The following is an 18,166-nucleotide window of genomic DNA, read 5'->3' as shown; positions in this document are numbered from 1 at the left end:
GCGTCTCTCGATTCCTGCAGCCCTTGTTCACTTGGCGGGCTCAGCTCTCCCCTGCCGCATGATGGGGGCAGCGAATCGCAAGAGCAGGTGCCAGCAAAAATCACGATGCAGGAAAAACCATGAAGCCAGGCCATGCCCCTACAGAGCTCCATCCCTATTTCAGTTATCGTGATATATTGGTATATGTCAGGGGTTGGCCCACGAAGACCGTTTTACCAGCCAACAAGCTGCCCCTGAACTGAGCAGCTTGCTCAGCAAGCCCCTTGTGCGCTGCACTAACCCAGTGCAGCGCGGCGCGGGGACTCGCCGAGTGGCACCGGAAATCGCGTCTGCACATGCGCAGATACCGGAAAGTGCGTCTGTGCATGCCCAGATGCCAAAAATCGCTTCTGCACAGGCACGATTCTCGGCGTCTGGGCATGCGCAGAAGCGATTTCTGGCACCGCAGACATGCGCAGATGCGATTTCCAGCATTGCGCTGCACCAGTCTGGCCCATGGCCAGTAAACCTTGCTGACCCCTGGTATATGTTGTGATATATTGGTATATATTGACATATGTCATTGAAATTCCACTCAGTATTGATCAGAGGCAGATTCCAATGTACCATGGGTTACATACGCTTCAGGTTACATAAGCTTCAGGTTACAGACTCCGCTAACCCAGAAATAGTACCTCAGGTTAAGAACTTTGCTTCAGAATGAGAACAGAAATCACATGGCGGTGGCGTGGCGGCAACGGGAGGCCCCATTAGCTAAAGTGGTGCTTCGGGTTAAGAACTGTTTCAGGTTAAAAACGGACCTCCGGAATGAATTAAGTTCTTAACCTGAGGTACCACTGTATAGTTAGCAGAGTAAAAACTTAAACACGTTGCAGGATTCCCCCAAAATAGTCCAGAGGCAATTAATATTTCATCCAGCAGAGCTTTATTTCTACTGAAGGCAAATGAGCATAATGGTCACAAATCCAATACATTCAGGATTGGCACAGACCACAAGAACTCCAGTTGCAGCAGACGTAACTTAAACTTAAAATAACTTATAAAAAGGCTAAACCTTAACACTAAGCAAACTATGTACAGAACACCACACCAGAAGGGAGAGCGACAGAAAGAGAAAGTGAAACCCGGGCTCCTTCTGGCCTTATTATAGCCAGAAGAGATAACAGGACCAGTTTAAGCCAGCTGTACTCAGCTTCTCTGAAGGAATAAGCCAAATATCACGGACCTTCTGCTTGTTTCTTTCACACAGAGAAGCCTCCAGAACCCTCTTGAATTAACTAGAATAGGAAAGATCTCTACACATCAGATCAACACTTTCTGCACTAAGAAATGCAAACTGACACTTTCCACATTCAGCGTCATATGACAAACGGTTTATAAATCTTTCTACATGCCAGCACCTAGCCCCTAGTAACTGCTAAACCATTCTCTCATTCCTCTATTTAGCTGAATGCATTTGTCAACACCCTTTACTACAAAAGTGCTGGAACAACTTCCCTGAAAATGACCAACAATTTCCGCCCACCGCAGCCTCTTCATGGTCGCAAAGTCTACGCTTCCAGAGACGCCACCGTTAGCCATGGCTCCCCGCTGGCTGTCAATCATCTCTTCCCTCTGCTTTTGGCTGTTTTGATTGGCCAGCTTTCTGGCTCCTCCTAGGTGTCTCTACCGAGTTCAATAATTACGATGGGTGATGGCTTCATGGCATCTTCATATCCATGCTTCTTCACTGTGATACTTTTCTAGCTGCTGATCTGAACGTTGAACGAGTTGGAACAAAACTGGCAGGGAGAAAAGAATGCAACATCTGACAATTGTATTTTGCTTATTTTTTTTGAGGGGGGGAACGGTGCTTTCATCCTGTTAACAGACTGGCTCAAAATCCTGAGGTGGCCTCTAGAAATCCCGTTGGCATTGCTGAGGAATTAGTGGCAAACTGGTGTTACTTAGCAAAAAAAAAAAAAGTGTGCTGAATCAAAAAATGTAGGGTGCCAAATTTACTGATGCCTGAAGGCAGCCTTGTTAATCTTTCTGCATTTTCCTGCAAAGATGGCCTGTTTATGTTCTGTGGTGAGTCCCCCCCCCCAGTGGAAATAAAGACACATGACACAAATATTAAGGTTAATGGGCTAATTAAGGCCACAACTTTATTGGTTACAGGTGATGAGCGGTATTGGCTTAGGCATTGGTCCTAACCGACTATATCTGGCTTCAGCCCGTCCGCTTGAAGTCCGGGAAGGGTTAACCACCAGTAGGGGGAGTCCTGCTGATGTGCATCAACTAGGAACTCCCCCGGGGTCACCGCTCGGGGGCGTGCCTTAGGCCCTCACCTCCATAGGCTTTGGACAGGGCCACGCCCCCTGGAATCCTTTATCGGACTACCCTTCAATATGGCACTTCCTCCCCCCCTTCCATCTACATAACAATACCAATACCAATGCCTAACCGCCAATACCAATAAAGTTGTGGCGATTTGCTACGAGGAAGGTGAAAACCAAGTGGCTGGTGCCAATTTGCCAAGTGGAAAAAATTCCTACCAGGCCCCTCAATGGCGACCAACCGAGGTCCATAGCAAGGTCAATGACGAAAACCTTAAATGGCGGGAGGGTGGGAAAGAGGAGCAGCTGGAGGAAGCAACAGAGGGAGATCCCCGGCCATGCCTGTGTTAAATAGGGCAGGCCACGCCCCCTGAGCCAGCCGATTGGCTGTCCAGGGGGTGACGCGGCTGGGGATTCCCTCAATCGCGCAGAAGCTGAGCACCAGCCGCCGCACGCATGGTAGTGGCGTGAAGCCCGCAACACCACCTCTTTTGCAGGGTGCAAGTGGCTTTATCACAAAAGTTGTGACCTACACAATTATCAAAATTTTCTGATATACCCTCCAGAAAGCACATGGTGCTTCACGCATATCAATAGTACTAGGCTGAATATATAGAGGCAACTTATGTATATAGCAAGATGCTCTTTTAGGGTTCAAAAAACTCTAATTAAACATTAGTCCTGCCCTTGAATTGCTTTGGGGACAGAACTGGACCAGGTCAGCTATTCCCTGTGTGGAGCCCCACCGTTAAGATGCTGCAGCCAACTTGTTTTTAGATGATCTCACTTCAGCAAAAGCTCCAGCTGCCCCAGTGTCCTTGTCGATTGGTACCTTTGCCATTACCCGAGTTGCTAGACATTTTGCCGGGTCTGCCTTGCTGCCAGCTAATGTCCTGTAATCCTTGCGAAGGTAGCTGCAGAATATTAAAGATGGGGGGGGGGAAACTCGATAGGTTTGATAGACCACTTGCAGAAACCAAAAACGGCAACGTTGGTGGCCATTTTCCAAGATGGCGGCAAAGTGCCTAAGCAACAAAAAATTAGTATCCTTGATATTTGAATTCAGTACGCTCCCCCCCGTACAGAAATAGCGTCACTTGCACCTAATTTTCCCCTGTCTGTTGTTAGTCTTGGAAAAGTAATCTAGCCCAGACTTGGATCCTCAGATGTTGCTGGACCAGAACTCCCATCATCCCTAGCTGGGAGGCGCTATTATTATAAGATGATGGTGGGTTTAATCTAGCAGCATCCAGTAACCCAAAGGGGAAAGGCTGGCCTAGCCTATAAGAGACACACCTCAATCTACAAGTTGTGTATAGTTGCATTGAAATGGATAGCATAGCCCCACAATTGACTCGCCAAGTTGGGGGCAGCCTTGGGAACAGAATTGTGCCAAATTTTCAACTTTGTCAGATGTCGTGATCTGCTTTGGGGAAGAGGGAACATAACGCACAATGTGAAACAAAAGCTGAAACGATGTAAACTGAAATTATAATGAATAAATCCAGAGTTCTTAGTTTTTCCATGATGGGAGGCCTCTGTCCCATTCATTCCCCATCCAAAATATTAAATATCTGCTTCGCTATCTGTCTCGGGCAGCCCCTTCCTGTTGATGTTGTGGAAGAAGTCCTTGTTAGATACATTCACACTTCCATCGTAAGCGCGCAAGCCATGAAATGCACACACATGAACAATAAGGCAACAAACATTAAGAATGCAGTGTTGTACCCACTGCAATCTCCAAGTGGCGAAAGATGCCATGGTGCTGGGGTGCTTTCCCAGGGTTCAGTTTTGTTATAAGAAGAAACCTGCTCCTTTTCCCTTATGGGGTATTCCATAGCCCATATAGAGTCCTTAAGTGGGTTCCCTATTGGTAGGCGAAATAACAGAGGCCAGCCAGAGTATATTGAGAAGCAAAGCGGCTAGTAAGTCTGATCTTTATTCAAGGAACTGTTGCAACAGGATCCCCCCCTCACCACACGCAGGAGGGAGCAGAACCCTGAACAATGGTGCACAAGCCCTTATATAGACTTTTGAAACTGCCCAACTTGTAGCCCCAGACCACCGCCTAAAACATCATACATCCATCACAGAAGGAGGCGGTCTACAGCAGAGGAGGCGGTCTACAGCAGAAATCCTGTTTGCCAGGCTACCTGTTAATGGTCACTGACTGCATTACCTGGGCAGCCTAGCCATTCTTTTCATACTTTTCATACTGCTCATAATACCAAGTTCATAATACCTAGTTGGTTCATAATACCAAGAACTAACTTAGTTGGTCTTTAAGGTGCTACTGGAAGGATTTTTTTTTATTATTTTGACTATGGCAGACCAACACGGCTACCTATCTACGACTGGAACCATGGAAGGCACCACATTGAGCCGCATGAAATGGAAGTCCATCAACCTCACCAAGAAACATGCACAGGTACAGACTGATATCTTCTTTCTTACTAAATGCAAGAACCTGGACATTATACCCAAGGGTCTTAGAATTAAGAACCCTCTACAATCCACGTATCCCACTGAATATGCAAGAAAACTATGCAACACTTTCTCTAAGAAGCTGCTCAAACATCTGATCAGCGTTCTCTACTCTAAACAGAAGCTAATTAAGGAGGAACTCCTTGTATTAGACAACTCTATCAGGAACCACCAAGCTTGGCAAGAGTTCCAAAAGGAAAAACAAAACATTTACCACTCTCAACTGGAGCTACTGAAAAAACAGAAAAACAAGAAACTCTCTAACCTTTCCAACCTACAGGCTACTAATCAAAACAAGATCAACAATACCAAGAACTAACTTAGTTGGTCTTTAAGGTGCTACTGGAAGGAATTTTTTTTATTTTGACTATGGCAGACCAACACGGCTATCTATCTACGACTAGCCATTCTTTTGTAATGGTTAATAATACTTTAGTTCCTTAATCCAGGTCACAGGCTCACCCTATCCATACACAAATACGCCCTTAAGACAGGATTTGCAAAAGACAATGGGAAGGCTTTCCCCATTTCCCTCCCTACTGCAGAGGAATATTTGAAGTCACTGGGAGAGTCCAAATGGCTCCAGGATTGCTCTCCCATACTATTTCAGACACATGGTTCATCTCTTTAGACATGTGTGCATTTATGAATATTTATTCTATATTTGAGACCTTAAAATTCTTACAACAGTTTCCTTGGAGGGACATAGCTGTCAACTTTCAGATTTGAAAATAAGGGATCAGCAGCCTCACCTATCCGGGATAGCAGCAGGAAGCAGCGGGAAACGGCGCTGGAATAAGGGAATTTCCCGCAAAAAAAGGGAAGGTTGACAGCTATGTGGAGGGAAGGTCAGTGGAGACTGTGGTGTCTTGAGGACATATGCCCTAGGGAGCAGCTGAGCCACTGTGTTTTGCGCTAGCGGCAGCCTCAAGTTGCAAGCCCTATTTCATCAGGACGGCCAGTATGCTGTGAGCTCAGGGAGGGTGGGCGAGTGGGTGGCCAGAGAAGAACTTCTATCTCTATCCCAGGACAGTAGCTCACTTGCTAAAACCTTCAATATCAGGAGACCCATCTCAGTCATGTATTGGTATCTGCACATTTGCACCCACCCACGAGTCTCAGCTCAGTGGTTGTCAGGTGCCAGAGGATCCAATCCCCACAGTAGGTTGCCAGGAATGGATAAGACAAGGAAAGTTCTTACCAGTTGCTTTTTATTCAATATTCACAGAGAGAGGCTTAGAAATGGGGCCTCTTGGAGTAATGGTGTTGCTTCGAGTGAGTCTCCACTTCCTCCCTCTCTCCCTTCATGTGTCATCACCATGGGTTCTAAGATGTGCCCTCTGCCTCCGAGCTCTGTAATAAATGAAAATCTGCCCTTATTCCCTTATGGGGGACACAAGAGCCCTTATAGAGTCCTTTGTAGGTTCTCCATCGGTCGGAGATAAGAACAGAGGCCAACCAGAGAATATTGAGAAGCAAAGCAGCTAGTAAGCCTGATCTTTATTGAACTGTTGCAACAGGGTGCTCCCTTCACACGCAGAAGGAAGAGGAGGACCCAGAACCAAGGTGTGTCCGCCCTTAAACAGACATTTTACATTGCCCGCCCTGGAGTCCAAGCCCACCCCTAGAAGCATCATACCTACATCACAGAAAGGGCGGGCTAAAGCAGAAATCTGAGTGTGTTGTTTACCTCATAATCTGAGTGGGTTGTTTACCTCCTGTCTGGCAAGTTACCTGTTAATGCTTACTGGATTGATACCCTGGGGAGCCTGGCCAGTCTTCTGTAATGATAGAATCATAGAATCATTTTGTTGTTTAGTCGTTTAGTCGTGTCCGACTCTTCGTGACCCCATGGACCAGAGCACGCCAGGCACTTCTGTCCTCCACTGCCTCCCGCAGTTTGATCAAACTCATGCTAGTAGCTTCAAGAACACCATCCAACCATCTCATTCTCTGTCGTCCCCTTCTCCTTGTGCCCTCCATCTTTCCCAACATCAGGGTCTTTTCCAGGGAGTCTTCTCTTCTCATGAGGTGGCCAAAGTATTGGAGCCTCAGCTTCAGGATCTGTCCTTCCAGTGAGCACTCAGGGCTGATTTCCTTCAGAATGGAGAGGTTTGATCTTCTTGCAGTCCATGGGACTCTCAAGAGTCTCCTCCAGCACCATAATTCAAAAGCATCAATTCTTCGGCGATCAGCCTTCTTTATGGTCCAGCTCTCACTTCCATACATCACTACTGGGAAAACCATGGCTTTTACTATACGGACCTTTGTTGGCAAGGTGATGTCTCTGCTTTTTAAGATGTTGTCTAGGTTTGCCATCGCCTTTCTCCCAAGGAGCAGGCGTCTTTTAATTTCGTGACTGCTGTCACCATCTGCACTGATCATGGAGCCCAAGAAAGTAAAATCTCTCACTGCCTCCATTTCTTCCCCATCTATTTGCCAGGAGGTGATGGGCCCAGTGGCCATGATCTTCGTTTTTTTGATGTTGAGCTTCAGACCATATTTTGCGCTCTCCTCTTTCACCCTCATTAAAAGGTTCTTTAATTCCTCTTCACTTTCTGCCATCAAGGTTGTGTCATCTGCATATCTGAGGTTGTTGATATTTCTTCCGGCAATCTTAATTCCGGCTTGGGATTCATCCAGCCCAGCCTTTCGCATGATGAATTCCGCATATAAGTTAAATAAGCAGGGAGACAATATACAGCCTTGCCGTACTCCTTTCCCAATTTGGAACCAATCAGTTGTTCCATATCCAGTTCTAACTGTAGCTTCTTGTCCCACATAGAGATTTCGCAGGAGACAGATGAGGTGATCAGGCACTCCCATTTCTTTAAGAACTTGCCATAGTTTGCTGTGGTCAACACAGTCAAAGGCTTTTGCATAGTCAATGAAGCAGAAGTAGATGTCTTTCTGGAACTCTCTGGCTTTCTCCATAATCCAGCACATGTTTGCAATTTGGTCTCTGGTTCCTCTGCCTCTTCTAAATCCAGCTTGCACTTCTGGGAGTTCTCGGTCCACATACTGCTTGAGCCTGCCTTGTAGAATTTTAAGCATAACCTTGCTAGCATGTGAAATGAGTGAAATTGTGCGGTAGTTGGAGCATTCTTTGGCACTGCCTTTATTTGGGATTGGAATGTAGACTGATCTTCTCCAATCCTCTGGCCACTACTGAGTTTTCCAAACTTGCTGGCATATTGAGTGTAGCACCTTAACAGCATCATCTTTTAAAATTTTAAACAGTTCAGCTGGAATACCATCACTTCCACTGGCCTTGTTATTTGCAGTGCTTTCTAAGGCCCATTTGACTTCACTCTCCAGGATGTCTGGCTCAAGGTCAGCAACCACACTACCTGGGGTGTACGAGACATCCATATCTTTCTGGTATAATTCCTCTGTGTATTCTTGCCACTTCTTCTTGATGTCTTCTGCTTCAGTTAGATCTTTACCACTTTTGTCCTTTATTATGGTAATCTTTGTACGAAATGTTCCTTTCATATTTCCGATTTTCTTGAACAGATCTCTGGTTCTTCCCATTCTGTTGCTTTCCTCTATTTCTTTGCATTGCTCGTTTAAGAAGGCCTTCTTGTCTCTCCTTGCTGTTCTTTGGAAATCTGCATTCAATTTCCTGTACCTTTCACTATCTCCCTCACATTTTGCTTGCCTTCTCTCCCCCGCTATTTGTAAGGCCTCGTTGGACAGCCACTTTGCTTTCTTGCATTTCTTTTTCATTGGGATGGTTTTAGTTGCTGCCTCCTGTATAATGTTGCGAGCCTCCATCCATAGTTCTTCAGGCACTCTGTCCAGCAAATCTAAATCCTTAAACCTGTTCCTCACTTCCACTGTGTATTCATAAGGGATTTGGTTTAGATTGTATCTTACCTGTCCAGTGGTTTTTCCTACTTTCTTCAGTTTAAGCTTGAATTTTGCTATAAGGAGCTGATGATCTGAGCCACAGTCAGCTCCAGGTCTTGTTTTTGCTGACTGTATAGAGCTTCTCCATCTTTGGCTGCAGAGAATATAATCAATCTGATTTCGATGTTGCCCATCTGGGGATGTCCATGTGTAGAGTCGTCTCTTGTGTTGTTGGAAAAGCGTGTTTGTGATGACCAGCTTGTTCTCTTGACAGAACTCTATTAGCCTTTGCCCTGCTTCGTTTTGATCTCCAAGGCCAAACTTGCCAGTTGTTCCTTTTATCTCTTGATTCCCTACTTTAGCATTCCAATCCCCTATAATGAGCAGAACATCCTTCTTTGGTGTCACTTCAATAAGGTCTTGTAAGTCTTCATAGAACTGGTCAATTTCAGTTTCTTCAGCACCAGTAGTTGGTGCATAAACTTGGATTACTGTGATGTTAAAAGGTCTGCCTTGGATTCGTATCGAGATCATTCTATCATTTTTGAGACTGCATCCCAGTACAGCTTTCGCCACTCTTTTGTTGACTATGAGGGCCACTCCATTTCTCTTACGGGTTTCTTGCCCACAGTAGTAGATATGATAGTCATCCGAACTGAATTCGCCCATTCCCGTCCATTTTAGCTCACTGATGCCCAGGATGCCAATATTTATTCTTGCCATCTCATTTTTGACCACATCCAACTTACCCAGGTTCATGGTTCTTACATTCCAGGTTCCTATGCAATATTTTTCTTTACAGCATTGGACTTTCCTTTCGCTTCCATGCATATCCACAACTGAGCGTCCTTTCGGCTTTGGCCCAGCCGCTTCATCAGCTCTGGATCTACTTGTACTTGTCCTCCGCTCTTCCCCAGTAGCATGTTGGACACCTTCCGACCTGAGGGGCTCATCTTCCAGTGTCATAACTTTTATATGCCTGTTGTCTTTGTCCATGGAGTTTTCTTGGCAGGGATACTGGAGTGGCTTGCCGGTTCCTACTCCAGGTGGATCACGTTTGGTCAAAACTCTCCACTATGACCTGATCATCTTGGGTGCCCTGCTCAGCATAGTTCATAGCTTCTCTGAGTTCTTCAAGCCCCTTCGCCACGGCAAGGCAGTGATCCATGAAGGGGCATAGAATCATAGAATCATAGAGTTAGAAGAGACCACAAGGGCCATTGAGTCCAACCCCCTGCCAAGCAGGAAACACCATCAGAGCACTCCTGACATATGGTTGTCAAGCCTCTGCTTAAAGACCTCCAAAGAAGGAGACTCCACCACACTCCTTGGCAGCAAATTCCACTGTCGAACAGCTCTTACTGTCAGGAAGTTCTTCCTAAGGTTTAGGTGGAATCTTAGTGATAAACACTTAGTTCCTGAGCCAAGTCACAGGCTCACCCTATTCATACGCAGACATACCCTTAAGACAGGATTTGTGAAGGAAAAGACAATGGGGAGGCTTTTCCATTTGACTTTGCAGAGAAAACACCTGGTCAGTTTGGGAGTCAAAATGGCTTCATGGCTGTTCTCCTGTGCAGCTTCAGACATGTGGCTTATATATTTATGTACGTGCTTGCTTGGTACATTTATAAACCTTTATTATATAGATAAGACCTTAATTTTTTTATTTCAGCTCTCTGCTCTCCTACTTTCAATGCCTACCAGGTTCTGGGAGGCGGGGTCTGGAATGCTTTCTAAAGACACTGTGTCTGTCAGCTCCTCCTCCTCTCCCATTCTTTTTCAGCTCTTCTCCTCATCCCCCTCTGAGCTGTGACCTCCCTCAAACTCCTGCTGTAATTCTGAACTGTCTTCTTCCCTGCCCAGTCCTTGACAGTGGTAGAGAGTTGGTTTTAGATGCAAAAGTTCCCAGATTCAATCCCACCATCTCTAGGCAGGGCTGGGAGAGAACCCCATTTGAATTATTGGAGAGCCACTGCAAGTCTGTGTCGACAACCCTGAGCTGGTTGGACTTGGTATCTGGCAGTGTCCTATGTTCCTACGTCCTTATTCTGCTCCTGCCTGGAGGAAGTTCTGCTCTGCCAAGTCAAGCAATGATCAATGGATGGTCCTTTAGAAGGAACTAATTATAGGCTGAGAGCGACTGAAATACGATGCGAGCAGAGCTGTGAAAAATAGATGGAGCTGCCACGTTAGCTTGTCACCCCCGTTCCACTCCATAACTTGCCCCAGGTTAGAATGGGGAGTTACAGGGAAGAGGATCGATCAAGTCTTTCCCATAGAGTTGGTAATCGGAGCAGGGAAGCAAAATGAGGATGGGAGTGAGCAAAAGGGCCTGATCCCAGCACTCTTTAGGGCCTCTGCAGGGGTCATTTTTATTGCATGTATGCCAACACCTCGTGCTCCTTGGAGGAAACAGATAAATATGAAAGTACCAAACAGGAGAGAGAGAGAGAGAGAGAGAGAGAGAGAGAGAGAGAGAGAGAGAGAGAGAGAGGCAGGCTATGGAATGTCATCCTATCAAATTGTAATAATAATATGATATAAGTTAAAAAAACTGCTCCTTTTTCCTTATGGGGTACCCAAGAGCCTACAGAGTCCTTTTGTAGGTTCTCTATCGGTAGGAGAAAATAACAGAGACCAACCAGAGAATATTGAGAAGCAAAGCAGCTAGTAAGCCTGATCTTTATTAACTGTTGCAACAGGGTGCTCACAATCACACGCAAGGAAAGAGGAGGACCCAGAGCCATGCGTGCAAGCCCTTATATAGACATTTTAAATTGCCTGCCCTCGAGTCCAAGACCACCCCCAGATACATCATACCTACATCACAGAAAAGACGGTCTACAACAGAAATCTGAGAGCGTTGTTTATCTCATGTGTGGCAAGTTACCTGATTGTATTATCTGGGTTTGGGCCACTCTTTTGTTATAATAACTACTTAATTCCTGAATCTAGGTCACAGGTCACAGGCTCACACCCTGTTCATATCTTGAATGTGCCCCTAAGACAGGATTTGTGAGATAATGGGGAGGTTTCCCACTTTGACCCTGCAGAGAAATATTTGAGGTCAATTTGTTCAGGACCTAATCTGTGGGGTTTCAGACATGTGGTTTATATATACAGTTATGAACATGTAATTTTTTAATATATAACCTTAAAGGAAAAGCGGACCATTCCAGGATCAAATCAGAAACTGGGATGGCTTCTGTAAATCCAGGACTGCCCCTGGAAAGTAGGGACACTGGGAGGGTCTGAAAGGGTCTCTGGGACATGGAACAGCACCATTCTACATTGCAACATTTTGCTGCGAATCCCATCGGTAACAATCCACTTTCCTTTCCAATTTGCACCACTGGAAGTTTGCATTATTTACTTTCCCTAGGCCTGCTGCATAGATTTTGCTCCATTCCTCTCCCGGGGCTTTTAGCACGACTCTGCCATTCCCACCAATTTAAATTTCAAAGGAGCTCTGAGGAGGAAAATCCCATTGAGAAAAGCAGACAGAATAGGCAAACCTCCAACCCCCCCCCTCCCGTCATTTGTCAGGAAAGCAGAAACCCAAGGAAATTGAGCTCTTCTGCAAATAGCAAACCTGTTAAGGAGACACTGAAATTCCCCCTTTTTGTTCTCCCTAATTGCAGGTTTAAATTTAGCACCGACAAAGAAAGTTCTCCTGTTCCAAAATTAGCTTTGAGAAGAGGCCAGCTGGATCTCAACGTGCATAAAAGGAAAACAAAACACCTACATGCTCGCAAATTAGACTTTTGCTGTGTGTGGTTGTTTTGATTTTTAACAAAATCTTTGGCCTATTAGCCTTGATTCTAATTTCAGCAGGGCACCAAGAGTGGGTGAGATTGGGCCTGGGAGAATAATAAAGGTAAAGGTACCCCTGCCCGAACGGGCCAGTCTTGACAGACTGTGGGGTTTGTGCGCCCATCTCACATCTATTGGCCGGGGGCCAGCGCTGTCCGAAGACACTTCCGGGTCACGTGGCCAGCGTGACATCGCTGCTCTGGCGAGCCAGAGCCGCACACGGAACGCCGTTTACCTTCCCGCTGGTAAGCGGTACCTATTTATCTACTTGCCCCCGGGGGTGCTTTCGAACTGCTAGGTGGGCAGGCGCTGGGACCAAGCAGCGGGAGCGCACCCCGCCGCGGGGATTCGAACCGCCGACCTTTCGATCGGCAAGCCCTAGGCGTTGAGGCTTTAGCCCACAGCGCCACCCGCGTCCCCTGGGAGAATAATAGGGATTACTTATTTAACCATTCTGAAGTTTTAACAATCAACCCCTTTTCCCAGGGGATTTTGGGAATTGTAGCTCTCTGAAGAGAATAAGGGGGTCTCCTAACAACTCTCATCACCCTTAACAAAGGGTCCCTTCTGCTACAAATATGTACAGTTCTGCTATTTAAATGAAGAATTATAATTAGGGTTTCCATCTTGATTTAAATATATTTTCTGCTTTTGTGTTTTAAACTGCTTTTGTTGTAAACAAAACCTGCCCTTCTTCCCTTATGGGGTATCCAAGAGCCTGTATAGAGTCCTTAAGTGGGTTACCTATCGGAAGGAGAAAATAACAGAGGCCAACCAGAGAATATTGAGAAGCAAAGCAGCTAGTAAGCCTGATCTTTATTAAAGCTGTTGCAACAGGGTGCTCCCCTCACACGCAGGAGGATGGAGGAGGACCCAGAACAAAGGTGTACTTGCCCTTATATCAACATTTTAAATTCCCTGCCCTGGAGCTCAAGACCACCCCTCCATACATCATACATACATCACAGAAGGGGTGCAACCCAAGACCACTCCCCACCAACATCATACTTACATCACAGAAAAGGCGGTCTACAACAGAAATTTGAATATTGTTGTTTTTCCTGTCTGCCAGGTTATCTGATAATGTCTTATCTGATTGCCTTTCCTGGTAGTCTGGCCATTCCTTTGAGATGGTGATTACCCAATTCCTGAGACAATGGGAAGGTTCCCTCACCCCCTCCCTCCTTCCAGAGAAAACATTTGGTCAGTTTGGGAGTCAAAATGGTTTCAGGACGGTTTTCCTGTGCTGCTCCAGACATGTGGTCCACATATCTATGTACGTGCTTGGTTGGTACATTTATGAACATTTATTATATATATAAGACCTTAAATTTTTTATTACGATTTTGATAACCTTATATGTAAATTTGCCTTGAATTAACTGTAAGGTAGCAAGGCAACTTAAGGATATGCAGATCCCAACCACCAGAGCTGGACACAAGCCCCATCTGCGCTATATGTTTAAAGCAGTTTCATACCACTTTAAATAATCAGAGCTTCCTCCAAAGAAATCTGGGAACTGTGGTTTGTTCAGGGCTCTGAGAGTTGGTGAGGAACCGCTATTCCCTGAACTAAGACCCAGAGTGGTTGAACAATTAATCCTCTACCTATGGAACTTTGGGATTTGTGAAACAAGCGGACACTGGTGGTAAAGACCTATTCATCCAGCCGGGACAGCCTGTCAGAGCAAAAATATCTTCAGGTGTTTCTGGGATGTGCTGGTAGGGGGTCACCTGTTAGATCTTAGGGACGTGGGTGGCACTGTGGTCTAAACCACTGAGCCTCCTGGGCTTGCCGATCGGAAGGTTGACGGTTTGAATTCCTGCAATGGGGTGAGCTCCTGTCCCAGCTCCTGCCAACCTAGCAGTTCGAAAGCATGCCAGTGCAAGTAGATAAATAGGTACCGCTGCAGCGGGAAGGTAAACAGTGTTTCTGTGAGCTCTGGTTTCCATCACGGTGTCCCGTTGCACTAGAAGTTGTTTAGTCATGCTGGCCTCATGACCCGGAAAGCTGTCTGCGGACAAACGCCAGCTCCCTTGGCCTGAAAGCGAGATGAGTGCCGCAACCCCATAGTCACCTTTGACTGGACTTAACCGTCCAGGGGTCCTTTACCTTTTTTACCTGTTAGATCTTGAAAGGCATGCTGTTTCACAGAATAGTTGGTTCTGATGAGGCATCAGCAAAGTTTGGGCTTGGGAGGGGGGAAGATGATCTTTGGGGTGTGAGGGAGGCAGGGTTGACTGTGTTTATTTGTGTCAGAGTTTGTAAATTGCCAGTTTAACAATCAGTACGGTTCACAACGATCCCAAGCATGCCCTTCATTGTGGGAACACAACAGCTCAATTACACTCGAAGCCATCGAACGAACGCCTGTCACTCTGCCGATCCCAGCAGCTTCCCGGCGAAATGATTGAAGTGGCATCCTTACGAGATTGACTGTACAGAAAAATACGCAGCAGGAGATGACTGTGTCTTCTCTGATGACTGGTGGGGATGTTTTGTCCCAATGCGTCAGATCTTAACCAACTGATGAAGTCTTTGATTCTTTCAGGAAGGAAAATTTGAAGGTGGAGAGCACACTATTTTGTCAGTGTTAAGAAGCTCTCTGAGCAGTTCGTGCTCTATATATTTGCACACTCAAAGGAGAATTCCGAAAGAAGTGTTAACGGGTGGAAACTGAGGGTGCTTGCTCCTTCGTCCCATGTCCAGAAGCGAAATCAATCCAATTGTTTTCAGTCTGCAAATGAGACATAGCTGATTATATCTCCCCCCGTCAATTTGCATAGAGTTTTCTTTGCATTAAAATGAATGAGGTGGAATAACGTGCAGTGGTACCTCGGGTTACATATGCTTCAGGTTACATACGCTTCGGGTTACAGACTCTGCTAACCCAGAAATAGTGCTTCAGGTTAAGAACTTTGCTTCAGGATAAGAACCGAAATTGTGCTCTGGTGGCGCGGCGGCAGCAGGAGGCCCCATTAGATAAAGTGGTGCTTCAGGTTAAGAACAGTTTCAGGTTAAGTACGGACCTCCGGAACGAATTAAGTACTTAACCTGAGGTACCACTGTAATGGTAATAATAATAATAATAATAATAATAATAATAATAATAATAATAATAATTTATACCCCGCCCTCCCCAGCCAAGACCAGGCTCAGGGTGGCTAACAACCAATAATAAAAACAAGTTGATTAAAATACAACTTAAAAAACAAGACTAAAATACAACATTAAAATATTAAGTTGCAGCCTCTTCACAGGAGGCAAAAGGAAAAAAAGAAAGAGGGGGAGGGAATCAAATTGACTCTAAGCCGAAGGCCAGGCGGAACAACTCTGTCTTACAGGCCCTGCGGAAAGAAATCGGATCCTGCGGGGCCCTAGTCTCATGAGACAGAGCGTTCCACCAGGCCGGAGCCAGTGTTGAAAAGGCCCTGGCTCTGGTTGAGGCTAATCTGACTTCCTTAGGGCCCGGGACCTCTAGGGTGTTGCTATTTATGGACCTTAAGGTCCTCTGTGGGGCATACCGGGAGAGGCGGTCCCGTAGGTACGAAGGTCCTAGGCCGTGACATAATTAACAACACAAACATGAACTAAATCAACTTACTCCCCCCATCCTTAATCGGGAGACATAGGAAACTCTTAACTCCCATGCATCCTGGCAGAAAATAAAGATGCTTCCCTCCAGACCTTAATAGCAAGGTCTCTCCTGACCTAAATGAGGACTCCTTGTCATTGGTCCCCACTTCTGGTCCACCCCCATCCCGAATCAGGAGACATGGGAAACACTAATTCCCATGCATCCTGGCAGAAAATAAAGATGCTTGCCTCCAGGCTTAACCATGAAGCATCTCCTGTTTTCAGTGAGCCTTCTTTACCTCTGGTTCCCTTCTCCTTCGTATGGGTAACACAAGACTTGTTTATGCATTACATTGAACACAGGTCCAAGCTGTCTCTCTCTCTCTCTCTCTCTAGGTAAAGGGACCCCTGACCATTAGGTCCAGTTGTGGCCAACTCTGGGGTTGAGGCGCTCATCTTGCTTTATTGGCCGAGGGAGCCGGCGTACAGCTTCCGGGTCATGTGGCCAGCATGACTAAGCCGCTTCTGGCAAACCAGAGCAGCACACGGAAACACCATTTACCTTCCCACCAGAGCGGTACCTATTTATCTACTTGCACTTTGACATCCTTTCGAACTGCTAGGTTGGCAGAAGCAGGGACCGAGCAACGGGAGCTCACCCCGTCGCGGGGATTCGAACTGCCAACCTTCTGATCAGCAAGTCCTAGCCTTTGTGGTTTAACCCACAGCGCCGCCCGGTTCCCCACCTCTCTCTCTACACACAAGCTTATTTATTCAGGTCACCTAAATTTAAGCAGAGACTATGTACTCACTGGGCGTTACATGTGAACAACTCAATATACTGCTCAAAGTTTTCCTGTACACAGATGACCCACTTGTTGTATTTCACAAGTGGGAGGAGTTGGCAGGAAAGGTTCGCTGATAGCAAGGGGGAAACTGTTGCAAGGCGGGGCCCAAACCTCTGATAATAATTTGGGCTGGACATGTAATGGGCTATGAATTTCCAAAGTGTCTGTGTAGGGGCTGATGTATTTGTTCATAATCCAAAGCCCTCAAGGGCCGATACCGGCCATCATTGTTAGTTTGAAGCTACAGAAAGCACTTATGCTTGCTAACAGACAACCTCCCTGATTTATTAGGTCTGCATGGTGTGTTCTGTCAAGAGTGCCAGAAATTCCCTGCTGATCTATTACTCACCCAGCAGCTCTCAAACACTCCTAATTGATGTAACAGAAACATATTGACGGTGACACAGTAACGTGCTCTATGATAGGGTTACAGAAATGGATTAGACCGTTGTTCCCAGAGCTTCAGTGCCTGTTGACGAATGAAAATGCACCTTCCTTTATCTTGCATCAGATGCCACTCACAGATCAGTGTTTTTTCCCCTCCCCAGATCCCCAGATCTCACACTGAAATTAAGAAGGCTGGTTTATGCATTATCCATATATCACAGCACCCGTTGTTTGAATGCTCCATGTTGTACCAGTAAGTTATCAAAACTCCAATTATGCGTGTGCCTGGGGTTACTAAGGATGAACAAATCTGTCAGTTTCAGTTTCTCCCAGTTTCTCATTTTACCAATCCTTAACTTCAGTTCTCCACACCAGTTTGCACTGTTTAAACAAAAAATTCTCAGGGAAATCTGCCAAATTTTTTGGTGTGATTTTCTCTTAGTAGCCACATTTTTCTACGTAATTTTGCCTGATACAGTGGTACCTTGGGTTAAGTACTTAATTCATTCCGGAGGTCCGTTCTTAACCTGAAACTGTTCTTAACCTGAAGCACCACTTTAGTTAATGGGGCCTCCTGCTGCTGCCGCGCCGCCGGAGCATGATTTCTGTTCTCATCCTGAAGCAAAGTTCTTAACCCGAGGTAATATTTCTGGGTTAGCGGAGTCTGTAACCTGAAGCGTATGTAACCTGAAGCGTATGTAACCCAAGGCACCACTGTATTCACATTCTTTGCAGAGCAGTTTTCCTAATACGGTGTATATTTGTTTGTTATTTACACTGACATATGTATCTGTGTGCCAAATACAGTGGTACCTCGCAAGACGAAATTAATTTGTTCCGTGAGTTTTGCCGTCTTGCGATTTTTTTCGTCTTGCGAAGCACAGT

The 18,166-nt window shown here is 45.9% G+C and overlaps 1 protein-coding gene across 4 annotated transcripts in view; it reads left to right on the top strand.

The window, feature by feature from the left end:
* LOC309521075 (carbonic anhydrase 15-like) overlaps positions 1 to 3,254 on the top strand; it is a 45,639-nt gene extending 42,385 nt beyond the window's left edge. For all 4 annotated transcript variants that reach the window (XM_082203372.1, XM_082203371.1, XM_082203373.1 and 1 more), the window contains one exon: positions 1,447 to 3,254. In XM_082203372.1, the coding sequence (XP_082059498.1) occupies positions 1,447 to 1,659 (213 nt within the window). In that variant the 3' untranslated portion in view covers positions 1,660 to 3,254. The remainder of the gene's footprint in view (positions 1 to 1,446) is intronic.
* The last annotated feature ends 14,912 nt before the right edge of the window (positions 3,255 to 18,166 follow it).

Source organism: Podarcis vaucheri, assembly GCF_965113315.1.
Source record: "Podarcis vaucheri genome assembly, chromosome: 16".
Lineage (NCBI taxonomy): Eukaryota > Metazoa > Chordata > Lepidosauria > Squamata > Lacertidae > Podarcis > Podarcis vaucheri.
The sequence above is the reverse complement of the archived record's forward strand: the minus strand, read 5'-3'. Positions and strand labels throughout refer to the sequence as shown.